General features: G+C 41.8%; 1 protein-coding gene across 1 annotated transcript; it reads left to right on the top strand.

The window, feature by feature from the left end:
- Window positions 1-1,842: 1,842 nt before the first annotated feature.
- VCAM1 (vascular cell adhesion molecule 1) lies at window positions 1,843-9,382 on the top strand. The gene is made up of 8 exons (XM_064148248.1): window positions 1,843-2,030; window positions 2,754-3,032; window positions 3,475-3,792; window positions 4,405-4,677; window positions 5,080-5,343; window positions 5,551-5,595; window positions 5,774-6,055; window positions 8,846-9,382. Exons 1-8 carry the CDS (start codon window positions 1,967-1,969, stop codon window positions 9,004-9,006), a joined length of 1,686 nt encoding a protein of 561 aa, XP_064004318.1. The 5' UTR covers window positions 1,843-1,966; the 3' UTR covers window positions 9,007-9,382.
- The last annotated feature ends 6,448 nt before the right edge of the window (window positions 9,383-15,830 follow it).

The following is a 15,830-nucleotide window of genomic DNA, read 5'->3' as shown; positions in this document are numbered from 1 at the left end:
TGTAATGATCACATTATATGATGAGTGTGATGAGTTTATGATAAGGGTGTAATGATCACATTATATGATGAGTGTGATGAGTTTATGATAAGGGTGTAATGATCACATTATATGATGAATTTGATGAGTTTATGATAAGGGTGTAATGATCACATTATATGATGAGTGTGCTGAGTTTATGATAAGGGTGTAATGATCACATTATATGATGAGTGTGCTGAGTTTATGATAAGGGTGTAATGATCACATTATATGATGAGTGTGATGAGTTTATGATAAGGGTGTAATGATCACATTATATGATGAGTGTGATGAGTTTATGATAAGGGTGTAATGATCACATTATATGATGAGTGTGATGAGTTTATTATAAGGGTGTAATAATCACATTATATGATGAATTTGATGAGTTTATGATAAGGGTGTAATGATCACATATGATGAATGTGATGAGTTTATGGTAAGGGTGTAATGATCACATTATATGATGAATTTGATGAGTTTATGATAAGGGTGTAATGGTCACATTATATGCTGAATTTGATGATAAGAATATTCTGATAAGTGGTTGATGCTTCCTGTTTTACCTAGCATGTTTCTACAGCGGCTTGTGCTGTCCAGCTATCCTTTGAGCAGGATGGAAATGTAGTGTCAGCTGCAGTCAAGCAAAATGCAGACCATAGTTGCTCCTTGAAGAAGACATGTTGCTTGCAGACCCTTACTCTCTGGTACTGCTCTCATCTGCACATGGTATTTTGAATCTAGTATTAGGTTGTTAGCCATAAGATCTGCTAGACTCAAAAAGTGATGTGTTGATACTGTGCTAGCTTTTCAGCTGTTCTATTTCTTTAGCATTTACAGCATTGTTATTTCAGCCTTTGGGTTTCCAAATTATTACTCATGCATTATATATTTGAATCTGCACTGTTTTTAATATATACTATATGGTGACAATGTTTCAGAGATGTCAAATGACCAAATTATTTGCCAGACATATTTTAAAGGCATATATGTTTTGTTTAGACTTTCATGCTGGTTTTATTTGGTGGTTCGTAATTGACTAATGTGAGCTACTCAAGTGGTTGTATAAATAAACAACTGAGATTTGGAAACCCTTAGCTGTTGTTTGAATTCACAACATTTCCCAATTGAAATACTGAAAATATCACTTAATGTTTTTCATTATATTGTCACTATTTCAGCCAGTAATATTCCAAACAGTGTTCTCATACCCACTGGAAACCAAAGTCCCAGACTTGTATTATCAACTGCTATACTTAAATGATGCAGAAACAGAGCTTAAAAGCGTTAGCAGAAAGAGACACATTTTGGAGAGCTTTTAAAAGCAGAGTTGGGAAAATGAGTTCATTCAGTTAGTCCAAACAGGATGAGCCTAACAGAAGCTGATTAAGTCTTATCTGACTTACTTCATCATTTTTAGGGATCAAAAATACTTAGGAGCATGAGTAACTGCACCTCTTAAACCGTTGGCACAATGTTCAGAGGAATGCTGAGTTAGATGCAGCTACTTACAAAGAATATAGTTGAGGAGTCAGCCTTGCAAAAATATTTTCACTACAAGCAGCCTCAAGTCACTTTTCTGTGGGAGACATAGTGCCATTCAATTCCTTGGAGTTACCCACGTTCTTTATCAGTTGGGTGTAGTAGGTTCAGCTCTTGGTGTCCCAAGCCGCAGTTCCTGCTGAGTTTCCCCGGGTTCCCCGCTCCGCCAGGGGCAGCAGCGGGCGCCGAGCCCGGTGGCACCGCCCGGCGGGATCGCTTCCTCCCTGCGCTTGGATTTCCCCCTCCCGGGATTTCCCGCTCCACGGACGGCCCTTATAAAAAGCAGGCGGGAGCTGTTGGGAGAAAGTTTTGCAGAGCAGCAGGATCCCTATGTGCTTCTTCATAGGCAACCGAAAACCAAGCTTTTGAATTGACTTTCTTTACCTGGTAACAGCAATTCCAAATGTTAAAAGAGATGGGAAGAACCAGCCAAGCTGTGCTAATCATTTTGTGTGTGTTAATGACTGGTAAGTTAGGGGGGGGGGGTTGTCTTGTTTGCTTTATTTGCTTTTAGTTTTGTTATGTCTAAACTGACCTACACTTTACTGTTTGATCTTTATTTCTCTTTGTTCCTGTTTCTTTTACATTCCAATGAATACAGCTGTCTATTAAGTAGTCCTGTCAAAATGTCAGAAAGCTTTTCCCCCCACCCTGACATTTACTTTGAGCTTTTCTGTACTCTGCAATGACACAGTAATCTTTTTACCGAGTTTACTAAAAGGCAGTCCAGGAGACAACTGCAGTGTATCACTGCATGTTCCATTGTTGCTCATTCCTGACGCTATCCTTCAACTTGGTTTTAAGTGTCCTGTTAAAAATGATTCCACAATTATCCTTGCTATCTTCCTTACCACCCTTCAGCACAAATGTTACAAAATTTTCAGTACCAGATCCATCTGACCAAAAAATAAAATCAAAGCTCTGTTGTGCCAATAACTTTCTCTGACAGCATTGGGTTTATGCCATGTTGCACCTGAGAGCTGTCTGTTAAAGTCATCTGAGCCTGTATTATCTTAGACAAAAATAGCAATGTTTATTTTGGGGACATAAATCACTCTGTGAGCTTTATGAGTTTGACTGTAAAGTCAACTTGCAATGTAATGGCCTCATGTCACTGTAGAACGTGAGAAGAAATGAGAACACACACATTGAGAATGCTGCTGAGCTTATGTATGTTCTCCCTCTTGTAGTTAAGGCTTTTGAAATGGAGATTGTGCCTGCTCACAGAATTGTTGCACAGATTGGAGAAACTCTCACACTCACCTGCAGTACTACTGGCTGTGCATCACCACGTTTTTCCTGGAGAACCCAGATGGACAACCCCCTTGGAGGAACAGTCACCAACCATAAGACATACTCTACCTTGACTATGAATCCAGTTAGCGTTGTGAATTCTCATGATTATCTGTGCACTGTCTTCTGTGGCGAGAAAGACAAAAAAGAGAAGAGTATCAAAGTGGAAATTTACTGTAAGTAAAAATGTAACATTCTCTCTAAAACCCCCAGCATGGTTGAGATGGATGTATGTAAGAAACCTGCAAGTGCAGAGCACCTAATCAAAGCCTTTGCAATTTGCATGGTAATGATATTTAAACTTACCAGCACAGAAAATGGGATACCACAGATATATGGATTGTTGTGGAAGCCTAGGTTTTGGCAGCTGTATCGTTGTCTAGGTACCCTGCTGGATCTGTTAGATCATTTGTGACTGTGTTTGAATAACTGTACAAATATAATGCTTGGTAGCATATGAAGTGCTTATAAAAGACTTCTACATCTTTATATCAAGACATATTTTGTCATAAAATTGCTGTAAGGTGGTGTTCTAAATGTCTCTAAACTCGAGATTTTTGATGTCTGTATCTTGACCTCATCTCTGCTAAACTAAAGAAATTTGTTTTATTGTTTTAGCTTTCCCCAGTGATCCTGTCATTGAGATCAGCCCATCCTTAGTTGCTGGAGAACTAGCCACTATCACCTGTAAAATTCCTGATGTGTATCCTTCTGATCACCTGGAAGTACTTCTAAAAAAAGAAGAACACCTTCTTGTTGAGAAAACATTTCATGACGAGATCAGCACAAATACAGAGACCAAAACTGTGCTGTATTCTTTTACTCTCAAAGCTGAAGATATTGGGAAAGAGATTACCTGTGTGGCCAAGCTACCAATTGCTGATATGGACTTTGAACCCAAAGAAAGAGTAACTTCTCAGAAATTGAATGCAGACTGTAAGTAGGTTTATTCTGGAGCTTTCACACCAAGTACTGTTTAATATCAGGTTCCATGGTACAGGTTTAAGAAGTGTGTGTGCTCTGAATCATTTATAATCTCCACTTCTCATCTCTGTTATTTTTGTAGATAATCTGCTGTAATCAGTTGAATTCTGTTGTACTCAGTAACAGTCATTGAGTCATTAAATATCCACTGCTGTTGCTGACAGAAGTTAGGTGATGCTTTAGTAAATCCTCTTTCACTCTCCTACCTGGTGCTCAGTCAGTGAGTAAGGCCAGAATTTAAATGGCAGCATGAAGATAAGTGATCCGTTTTTGAGTTGCCATGGTATGCCTAGCAATTCTAAATTTATAGTCCTTAACAATGGAGAGACAAATGTAAGAGTGAAAAAACAAACCAAAACAAATCTGTACACATTTTGTCTGGTTCAGCTTTCAAAGCTGCAAGCTGGATGTCTTCTCAAGTCTGTGTCATTGAAACACTTTCTTTTTTCTCCTGGTATTGTGTGAAATGTACCTCTAGAGAAGCTACAGTTAAAGATGTGCATGGCAGTCCTCATTTACCAACTTGCCTTATTCCTACTTTGTCACTCTTTTGGTCATTTGCAGTTGGTCCACAAAATACTGTCGTTACTGCATCTCCAAGCAACTCACCGATGGAAGGAGACTCTCTACAACTCACGTGTGTGACTGAAAGTAATCCTCCAGCACAAACAGTTTGGAGAAAACATCTGGCTGATGGAAGTACTCAGCACCTGATAGAAAACCATACCCTTTTTATTCCTCAAGTCCATTTCACCGATTCAGGACTGTACATCTGTGAAGTTAACAATCTGGTAACTAATAAAACAGAGAAAGCAGCTGTGGACATTGTTATACAAGGTACAAGTCTGCTTGAATTCAGTTTGCCTTATTCGGTGCCCAACCAGCAGCTGCCTCTGGGTTGGAGGATGCTGAAAGTGAAAATTAGGAAATTAAGGGGCAGCCTTTGTAATGTGTTCAGGATTTCCTTCTCTGAATTAGCAGTTCTGGTCATTAGTAGTAAATGTAGGAGTAATTTAAGAGTAAAAGTATTGAGGACATTATTATTGTTACTACTGTTTCAATAAAGCAACCAGTCTCAGGTGGAATCTGGGACCAAAACCAAAATGAACAGATTCTTGAGCAAGCAATTCCTGGGTTTGCAAAACCTTTTTAATTTTTAGCACTTTTGCATTAGTTAACCTTTTACAGCCTGTTATAGTACCAATATGTCCTTACATAGCCTTTTCTTTTGTCATGCAGGTGCTCCAAGCATTGCAGAACTCTCTGTTGAGCCTTCTACAACGGTTCGAGAAGGAGCAAATGTTTCCATACAATGTTCTGCTCAGGGCAACCCTCCTCCCGAGATTATTTTAAGGAGAAAACCTGACAGTGGAGACATGAGGCCTTACTATGAGGGGAGAATTCTCCTTCCATCTGTGACATTCCTAAATGGAGGCGACTATGAATGTGTAGCAAAAAACAAGTTTGGGGAAAGTAAATGCGAAGTAAGACTTAACGTGATGTGTAAGTATGTGGGATGTTTTCCCAGTCTTTTATACATGTTGCTTAATTCCCCACTCACTTCAGTGATAAATGTAACCATCAAACTATACAGAACAATCTGAATACAAAAAAAAAAGCAGCATAGTCCTATGCTCTTTGCTCTAGGAGCAGTGTTGATGAGCAACACAAAGACATAAAATCTTTAATGTAATGACAATCTTTACTCAGGCTCTGAGCAAGTAGAGAAGCCAATCTGCTTTCTTGACATGCTAGGTTAGAAACACTTGGTTGGTACCTTTAGTCTACAGACAGTTTGTGTGAGAACTCTGATACTGAGAGGTTTACTTGTTCTGAGAAAGAAAAAGAAATTAACTTTGGGAGGCTGATAACCTGGCATCCAGTAGGACATGTTAGATCCATATCTAAATCATCCAGTCATGATTCACTACAGAATTCTTCCTTTCAGACGGACCAAGGAATACAATGATCTCTGTTGTCCCTGCTAATGTTGTCAAAGAAGGAGAAACTGTGACAATGCAGTGTACTAGTTCTGGCAATCCAGCTCCTTTGATTTCTTGGAAGAAAAAGGCATCCAGTGGGGAGGCTGAGAAAATTTTTGAAGAAGCAACATTAACTATACAGAACATTAACATTCAAGATCTGGGACTTTATGAATGTGAAGCTTATAATCAATTTGGCAAAGAAGACAAAGCAGTGAAATTACTTGTTCAAGGTAATGCAGAACAACAGGGAACACATTTTTTGGTTTATTTATTTTAGGTCCAGATCTCATTGTGTGATGTATGGGCTAGTTGTAGCTGTGTTATCATTTGAGTTAAAACATGACCTTAATGTCAATGAGTCATTTAGAATTCATTAAACAATAAAGGGGAAGATCTGCCTTAGCACGGGAAGCTTGTTGCAAATCCTTTGGATTTCCAACACCCATTCCAAGGGGCAAATGTGTGCATGAGGCAAAAAAAAGCTATGCAGTGCCTGTACTTTATTCCAAATAGGTCTCGGTGGAGGATCCAGATACCACATACAAAAGATTGAAAGAGAAAGTACACACTGAAACTTCTCTGCAGAGGGACTGTATTACAGCCCTTTGGCTCTCCTTTGAGTTACAGTTCTCCATCCTGTTCTCACTGGCTGCATTTAAGCCATATCAAATGTTGATTCTTCAGTCTAAGTGTCTTGACTGCTATGTTGCACGCAGAGTTCTAATGTCAGTAGCAAGCAAACTTCTCTGCTTTAGCGCTGCTACTTCTGTTTATTCCATAGCAACAATGTATTGCTGAATGCTCACTTCTGCCACCAATCCATCTCTTTTTCTTACTCCTTGCAATTTTTGTAGCTGCACTCAAAAATACACTGCTTTCCCTTCAAGTACAGTGACATGAGGAGAAAGTGTTGCCATCTCTTGCAAGTCTACAGATGTGACTTCCATTAAGACTGCTCTGTGAAAGAAGATAGGTGATGTGATCACAACCATATACTTCCATCTTGCCATCTACTGTTTCAAGGATGGCAATATACTATAGACAAGACTCAGCTAAAGGATGCAGGAACATGTGGGCAGATAGAACTAATGAACTGAGGAAGCAGTCTGAGCACACAGTGCTTTGTGGCAAAGGTTAGTTAAATTAACAGCTGCACCCAGTTAATATCTTCAATTCCATTAAGATGAGTTACACAGGTTCTTGTCATAAATGATGAGATCTTAGTATTAGTAAAAACTTCTGTCCAAAAGAGTAGGTGCACAAAATAATTGCTGCTTCAGAATTTTTCTTAGTTCCACCTTTGAAAGCAGGATGTAAAATTATGGAACCTAGTGAAAAGAACATACTGTTATAGGACTTCTGCCTTTGCTTTTTCTGTTTCTCTTCTCTTGAAAGAGGACATCGACCTCTGGATTCGTTGGCCTGTGTCCTTTCATGAACTCAAATGAATAAACAATGAATGTAAAATAAGAAAAGAAGACTAATTATAATGTAGAAAGATAAGCAACATACTCCAGCAGCTGATGAAATGTACTTTCTGCCAGCTGCTGTTGACTGCAGTGTGTGAAAATTAGTGACCATAGCATCTAAAGCTATGTGTTCAAATAGTGTGGTGAATCCATTAACTGGGTTACTGCTTTGTATGTACAAGCTGCTGGCTTCTGCTTCTGTTTGTTGCTAAATCCTACCTTGCATTTCTTCTCTTTTCAGTTCCTCCCCCAGGATAGCATTAGTATATCCATCAGGAAATGTTAAAGAAGGAGAAAATGTCACTATGACATGTAGCACATACAGTAACCCACCATCACAGATGGGCCTGCAAAATGTCCAATGGGAGAAAGAAATTATTCTGCCATCAGTGAATGGGATCTTCATATTCTGCAGTGTCACAAAAATTTGTACAGGCAGATTTTTGCTTTATATTTTCAATGAGCTTGGAAACAACATCTAAGTGATTGATAGAGCTGTTGTAGGTAGGGAACTTCATTGCCATGAGCTTATTTTGTTTGTACTTTCTGATGAATTTTGTGTTAAGATGAGCACAACTACTTCATGGCTGATCCTTGCACAACAATACTGCAGTTATAACCTGAAAAAAAAATTCAAGCCAAATATCAGAGCAACTGGTGAGAATAAGATGTATTTAACCTCCCTTCACTATGGATGCTATTGTCTCTTTGTGCAGTAGCTTTAAGGACAGAGCCTGAAATATGCAGATCCTGCATTTATGTCCACATGAATGAAGAGCCAGGCTAATACAGATGAAGCTCTGTTTCACAAAAAGATCTAGAGATGGTGCTTTTAAAATGTAGTCTTCTCCTGAAGTGTTTGCTGTGTCCCCAGATGTTTTCTGGGTAACATAGGCACTTAGTGCCATGGTCTAGTTGACTGGATAGGGCTGGGTGATAGGCTGGACTGGATGAGCTCAGAGGTCTCTTCCAACCTAGTTAATTCTATGAGTCTATGAACTGCACTGCATTCTACATCATAGATGATACTGGACTTAGAATCATAGAAACATAGAATCAACCAGGTTGGAAGAGACCTCCAAGATCATCCAGTCCAGCCTATCATAGAATCAACCAGGTTGGAAGAGACCTCCAAGATCATCCAGTCCAACCTAGCACCCAGCCCTAGCCAGTCAACCAGACCATGGCACCAAGTGCCTCATCCAGGCTTTTCTTGAACACCTCCAGGGACAGCGACTCCACCACCTCCCTGGACAGCCCATTCCAATGGCAAATCACTCACTCTGTGAAGAACATATCACCCAGACCTATCCAGTCAACTAAACCATGGCACTGTTCAGGACCAAGGCGGGGACTAGGAAATTAAGTGTGTAAAAAGTGACTAAAGACAAAGGCATAAGGAAAACATTTTGAAATGTGCTTTGTGCATGAAAACAGAAATAACATTCCAAATGAATGCCATTAATAATGTTGTTTTTTCCAGTGATACATCTATATCTGTTTCAATCAGGTCTTACACCTTTTTTTTTCTCCTTTTGTCTCCATTTACAGGAAAATTGGAAAGCACAGACCAAATGATACCGCTGATTATTGCATTCTCCAGTGCAGCAGCAACAGCAGTGCCTGTAGTTGCAATTTTGATCTACCTGTCAAGAAAAGCAAAGATAAATGGGTCCTACAGTCTTGTAAAAGCATTCAGGCTGAAAGTGTGATTGTATGAATAGAAGCCTAAGTTCATAATAAGCAATGTTATTTATTATTGTGACTGGTTCTCTCTATGACGTATAGTAACAAACAATTGACTTAAGAACACTGCCACGTGATAGCAAATAGATTCCTTTTCATGTGTCAATAAGCATTTCAGTATTTAAATTCAAGGGAAGGCTAGCATCCTCTCCTAGAAAATGGTAAACACTTCTGTGTTGAAGCATACTGAACAAAGAGTTCCTGGAGAACTAGGTTTGTACATAGTGTATAAATTGTGTTATAAATACATTCAACTGAATATCAGTTTGTAAAATTGCATCCTTAACTGCAACTGTACAGAGAAACGTTGTTAATTCAGAGATATAAATCATGGTGACAATAGTTTATTTTGTATTACTCAGCAGAGTGAATGTTTTTGATATAATTTGTCCTCTTGTAGTGGTGTTTTGAAAATGCTCTTTTTTTCATTCATATTGTCATAAACTTCGAATCAACCTCCAAGAGACCTCCAAGCTCATCCAGTCCAACCTAGCACCCAGCCCTAACCAGTCAACTAGACCATGGCACCAAGTGCCTCATCCAGGCTTTGCTTCAACACCTCCAGGGATGGCAACTCCACCACCTCCCTGGGCAGCCCATTCCAATGCCAATCACTCTCTCTGACAACAACTTCCTCCTAACATCCAGCCTAGACTTCCCCTGGCACAACTTGAAACTGTGTCCCCTTGTTCTGTTGCTGCTTGCCTGGCAGAAGAGACCAACCCCCACCTGGCTACAACCTCTCTTCAGGTAGTTGTAGACAGCAATCAGGTCTGCCCTGAGCCTCCTCTTCTGCAGACTGCACACCCCCAGCTCCCTCAGCCTCTCCTTATAGGGCTGTGCTCCAGGCCCCTCACCAGCTTTGTTGCCCTTCACTGTGGTTACACAATCACTGGACTATGTATTTCTAATTAATTTTAATTAAGATTTCAAGGCTCATTTGTGAAACACTTTCTTTTAAACATCATTCAGAAAGTTTATAGGATTATACTCTAGTTAGTTTTAGGACAGCCAAGGTGTATTTGCAGGGTTTAATCATTCTCACCTCAATGTCAGAATTAGGTTATTTTGTGATGAGCCAAATCAAACTCTGCATCTAGAATATAAGCTACCAATAAATGTGCTTTACAGATTTCCACTGTGAAATAAACCACCTGTCACTTTTTTGCCTAGATCTCCCTAGTGATTCTTGCTTAAGATTATGTTGGAATACACACTTCTGTGGAAGGAACCAGTAAAAACTATTGTGCTTAGCAACAGCAGACTCGAGTGTCATGGGAAGCCCTAGCTGTAAAGGCACAAGCAAGACAGGCAGAGGCTTAAAGACATAGGTAAGGGGGAGAGGCAAGATCTATGCATCCTCAGCAATAGTGGTTCAGTTGTTTCCTGAATAAATGTCTTTCCCAAGCTGCTTACTGTGAAAAAGTAAACTATAGACAACTGGTGCCTGCATGCTTTACCCTCATTAAAGTCGTTTTCCACCATACATTCCCTCCAGTATTCCAAAATGGCTGTGAAAATGGTGAGCTTTCTGTGCAGAGGCAAAGATGAAGGGGAAGGAGAGATGGTGTTTGATGTTTTTCTCCCTTACTTTCCCTCTCCTGGCTAGCAGTGCTGCCTTGACTCATCTGCTTGGTGATGTTCAGCCCTGAAGGCAAGGCTGTGGGAGGTGCAGGCACTGAAACAGAAGTGTTGAAGTGCATCTAGTCTCAGCAGCCCTGAGGCACTGTGTTAGGACAGGAAGGTGGACTTGGCTGCCCCAAAATTGCATATAGAAGGTCAGGTATATAAGGTCAAGCAGAGACATGTGAAAAGAGTTTCTCTACATTACACAAGTGGTAATAACTGCCCTCAACAGCAGCACAAGAGCAGGTGTCTCTTCAGGATGTGGCAGTGGTACAGATCTCCTGTGTCTTGTTCATAGCACATTCAGCAGTGTTTTGTGCATAGTAAATTAGTGCATTCAGGGTCCTGCATTTATCTGCAGTTGGAAAGGGAGGCTTGGAAAGTGGAGGTGCAGCAGAAAAAATTGGAGAGCAGTGTGGACTTGGCTTGGAGGAATGTGAGCATGCAGTAGGAGGGTGAAGAAAAGACTGAAGACAGAGGAGGAGGAGGAGAGCTTTGACAGGCCCATGACATAGATTTTTTGGAGTTGGTGCCAGGCAGATTTATTCAGAATAATGTGGAGCCTATCTCAGTGCTGTCTTGTGAGCAAACCAGAAAGCCTGGGGTTTTTTTGTTTTCACTGTACAAAAGTTTGGTGCACACACATTTTTCCCACCAGACAGTTCTGTTATTTGCACCACTAGAAGGATAGTTAGAAAAGATACAAAGGAGTACTGGAAAACAGGAAAAATGAAAATGTCTGGGACTTTTCCAGTTTGGAGAGGGAATTCTGAAGGAGAAGAGGGTGTGAGTGATGTTTTCCAAATTGTAAAGGCAGTTGATAATGAACAGCAGATGCAGAACTGCTGTTTGCAATGTCAGAACTGCAGGGCATGCAAAGTGAGGAGACAGATGTTTAACAGCAATCATAGGAAGTAGTTCTTTATACAGTGAATGGTAAACTACTGGAAGCTGCTGCAGAAGGTTGTGGGGGATAACAGTATCAAATGGTTCAAAAGGGGAATGGGAAAAATAGTGGACTAAAGGTCCATAAAGAAATACTAAAAGGAAGAGGCAGAAATGCACTGTATAACATTCCTAATCCAACGTCCACTGAGGATGAGCGATCCTCAAGGAATATAGTGCAGTAAGTGGCCAGGATTGCATGCTCTGCAGAAATAGTACCTCCCACTGCTGGAGATATACTGGGGTAAGATCCAGTAAGGGATATCTTGCCTTATTATGCCTTTTCTGAGCAGTCTTGGGCAAGGCCTGCTTGGAGAAGGGGTGTAACAGATCCTGCAATGTCTTGCTATCTCCTGTAGTCTCTTAGGAAGAATAAAAGGTGGAAAAATGAATAGGAGACATATGGGGGTAATCTTGAAACATCCCTTTGATGCTTATGTAGTCTTCTCTGGAAACTCCCAGTATGTTCTCTGCCATTAGTTTCACCAGTATTGGTGATACAGATACAGACCCTACTATGTTCATGTCTTATCTGCCCTCTCAGAGTCTCCGTTAAGTCATTTACATCAACGGGAGTCAGCCCAGTTGTTTATCTCGAGGGGATTTCAATAGGCCCAGGTTTTCACCCAAAACCACTACCTGAATAGATGGATCTTGTAGTGCTTATTTTAGGAGAGGCCACTCTTGCGTGGGCAGCAAGCTTCCTCTCAGTGAAATCACAAAGAAAGAACTCGCCAGGGGATCTCCTCCCTTACCGCCTCATTCTCCATGTTGTTCAGGGTCCCTAATGATTTTGGCAGAAGTTTGTCCTGTGGAGGTTAAAGGTTCACAGACAAATAACTTTTTTTCTTTTTTAATTACAGAAGGAGTGTTATCTCTCCTCCCAGTGTTTCTCATCAAGCAAACTGCAGAGCCTCTGTCCTGGCAAAAAGGCAAAAGCCTCCAAGCCCACAAGCCCTTTCAGAAGGGGTCAGAGCTGCTTGGAGTTCTAGGTAAGAGTCCCTACTGCAGGCACTGTCTTTATAACCAAGAAAGTGGTCTGTAGAGCAAAGGGCTCTAGCAGGTCCACTTAGAGTTTCTCTACAAAGTCCTGGGCCTATGTTCAAGCGACACCAGTTGCCCTTGTGTCCCCAGAGCAAGTGTTTGTCACAGCAATACCGGGGGGCAATGCTAAATGCTAATGAGAAAATTAGCCTGGACTTTAAAGGTGGTTTCACAATGTTACTCTCTGCAGCTGGCTTAGAACATGCTTTTCCTTGAAATGTAAAGTATATCATAGAATCAACCAGGTTGGAAGAGACCTACAAGCTCATCCAGTCCAACCTAGCACCCAGCCCTAACCAGTCAACCAGACCATGGCGCTAAGTGCCTCATCCAGTCTTTTCTTGAACACCTCCAGGGACAGTGCCTCCACCACCTCCCTGGGCAGCCCATTCCAATGCCAATCACTCTCTCTGCGAAAGAGCTTCCTCCTAACATCCAGTCTAAACCTCCCCCAGCACAGCTTGAGTCTGTGTCCCTTTGTTCTATTGCTGCTTGCCTGACAGAAGAGACCAACCCCCACCTGGCTACAGCCTCCCTTCAGGTAGTTGTAGACAGCAGTGAGGTCCTCCCCGAGCCTCCTCTTCTCCAGGCTAAACACCCCCAGCTCCCTCAGCCTCTCTTCATAGGGAGAGGTGCTGTTATCTACTAGAGATGACACTTGAGGGCCCTGTTTGCAGGAACAGGCTCACCTTGGTTTCAGGGGCTAGCAGTGCCTGGTCATGGTGTTTAAGGCCACATGACGATGTGTTGTCTGGCTGTGGCAGGCTGTTCAACTTCATTGCCTTGCTGCTGTGCCAGACCAAGTAACTTAGAGCATGTTGCCCTGTAAAAGAACCTAACTTTGACCAAAAATTCCTCCTAATGGAGAATGGGTACTTAGCACAACCCTCAGTAATCCATGCCTTTTCTGTTGTATAAACATGGCCTGCTACAATTCCCCTGAGCTTTTACACTTTTCTCTGCACAAGATGATTGCATGCTCTAGTCAAGCTGCCTGTTATTTCTTTGGTGAATTAATGAGACTGAACTACTATAAGCCTACCTTTCTCTGTAAGGCATTTTCTACAGTGGTAAATAAACAATTCTTGTGATCTTCTTCAAAATCCCCTCCAGCACTTTAATAAATAATAAATAAAAAATAATAAATAATAATTAAAAAAATGGGCCAGATGTGGCTGGGTTGGAGGGCAGAAGGGCTCTGCAGTGGGACCTTGACCGCCTGGACAGATGGGCAGAGGCCAAGGGGATGGCGTTCAATAGCTCGAAGTGCAGGGTGCTGCACTTTGGCCACAACAACCCCATGCAGAGATACAGGCTGGGGTCAGAGTGGCTGGAGAGCAGCCAGACAGAGAGGGATCTGGGGGTGCTGATTGATACCCGCCTGAACATGAGCCAGCAGTGTGCCCAGGTGGCCAAGAGAGCCAGTGGCATCCTGGCCTGCATCAGGAATGGTGTGGTCAGCAGGAGCAGGGAGGTCATTCTGCCCCTGTACTCTGCACTGGTTAGACCTCACCTTGAGTACTGTGTTCAGTTGTGGGCCCCCCAGTTTAGGAGGGACATTGAGATGCTTGAGCGTGTCCAGAGAAGGGCAACGAGGCTGGGGAGAGGCCTTGAGCACAGCCCTACGAGGAGAGGCTGAGGGAGCTGGGATTGGTTAGCCTGGAGAAGAGGAGGCTCAGGGGTGATCTTATTGCTGCCTACAACTACCTGAGGGGTGGTTGTGGCCAGGGGGAGGTTGCTCTCTTCTCTCAGGTGGCCAGCACCAGAATGAGAGGACACAGCCTCAGGCTACACCAGGGGAGATTTAGGCTTGAGGTGAGGAGAAAGTTCTTCCCTGAGAGAGTCATTGGACACTGGAATGGGCTGCCCGGGGAGGTGGTGGAGTCGCCGTCCCTGGAGCTGTTCAAGGCAGGATTGGACGTGGCCCTTGGTGCCATGGTCTAGCCTTGAGCTCTGTGGTAAAGGGTTGGACTTGATGATCTGTGAGGTCTCTTCCAACCCTGATTGATACTATGATACTTTAATATACCCTTTAATGTGTGACAAAAGATCTGTACAATATGAGCCTTCAGTGCTGTTTCTGCCAGGGTCAGAGGTGATTTTTTTTCTTTAGTTTTCCTCTGTGCACATTGCTTTCACACACAGAATTTTTCACCTGTGCCATTTTGTTTTGATTGATTGTTTTCTGTTTGTTTTGTTTTGTTAGAGAATCACTGTAGGGAATAAAGAATTAATAAATTCCTTATTCCCATTACTGTTTCTCAGTCCTTTGTAGGATACAGTCCCTCAGAGCTGTTGTTACTACATTTTCTTGAAGCAGAAAGCTGTGTAGTACAAAGTCAAGTACCTCATGTGTCCAAATACCTTTAATCTAATTTGTCTATTAATGCCCATGTGTGAGGTTTGCTGTTAACAAGACAAGGGCAACAGTTTTCTGACAAGGTTTTCTTTGCAGTGTGAAGAACTTTAGGCATTTAAAGCCTAAGACTTATGCCAGGACTAAGTGAATCTATTTTTTGAAAGGCAGATATGTGCTGGGACTCTGCTTTTGTGACTTGAAGTAGGACAACAATGAAAACTATTCCTGTATGTGTTAACCAGAACCAGAAAGCAGCTTTAGGAAATCAGGATGACTTAAGCACTCTTTCTGTGCTTGATGGTAAAAAGCATTATGTTGTGCTGGAATGCTGTTGATTTTTCATCTTAAATAGTTTTCCTTTCCTTTGAATGTAGATATGGGATATTTGCTACCAGCAGTTTAAAGAAATGGTACTATAGATGCTGTGTGGACAGCAGGTCCAAGGAGGTGATTCTTTCCCTCTATTCTGCTCTGGTGAGACCCCACCTGGAGTACTGCATCTAGTTCTGGAGCCTCCATTGCAAGAAGGACGTGGACATGCTGGAGCATGTCCAGAGCAAGGCCATGGGGATGATCAGAGGGGTAGAGTACCTCTCCTATGAGGACAGATTGAAAGAGTTGGGGCTGTACAGTCTGGAGAAGAGGAGGCTCCAAGGTGACCTCATTATGGTCTTTCAGTATTTGTAGAGGGCCTACAAAAAAGCTGGGGAGGAACTTTTCAGGATATCAGGTAGTGACAGGACTAGAGGGAATGGAGCACAGCTGGAAGTGGGGAGGTTCAGACTGGACTTGAGGAGGAAATTTTTGAGCATGAGA

The sequence above is a fragment of the Pogoniulus pusillus genome, chromosome 8 (genome assembly GCF_015220805.1).
Source record: "Pogoniulus pusillus isolate bPogPus1 chromosome 8, bPogPus1.pri, whole genome shotgun sequence".
NCBI classification, from domain to species: Eukaryota; Metazoa; Chordata; class Aves; order Piciformes; family Lybiidae; genus Pogoniulus; species Pogoniulus pusillus.
The sequence above is the reverse complement of the archived record's forward strand: the minus strand, read 5'-3'. Positions and strand labels throughout refer to the sequence as shown.

Excerpts from the sequence above, each read along its gene's own strand:
- VCAM1 (XM_064148248.1), top strand. The coding sequence starts at position 1,967 with ATGTTAAAAGAGATGGGAAGAACCAGCCAAGCTGTGCTAATCATTTTG. Across the intron at positions 2,031-2,753 it reads TTTGTGTGTGTTAATGACTG|TTAAGGCTTTTGAAATGGAG; the intron begins GTAAGTTAGGGG and ends TCCCTCTTGTAG. Across the intron at positions 5,596-5,773 it reads CTGCTTTCTTGACATGCTAG|AATTCTTCCTTTCAGACGGA; the intron begins GTTAGAAACACT and ends GATTCACTACAG.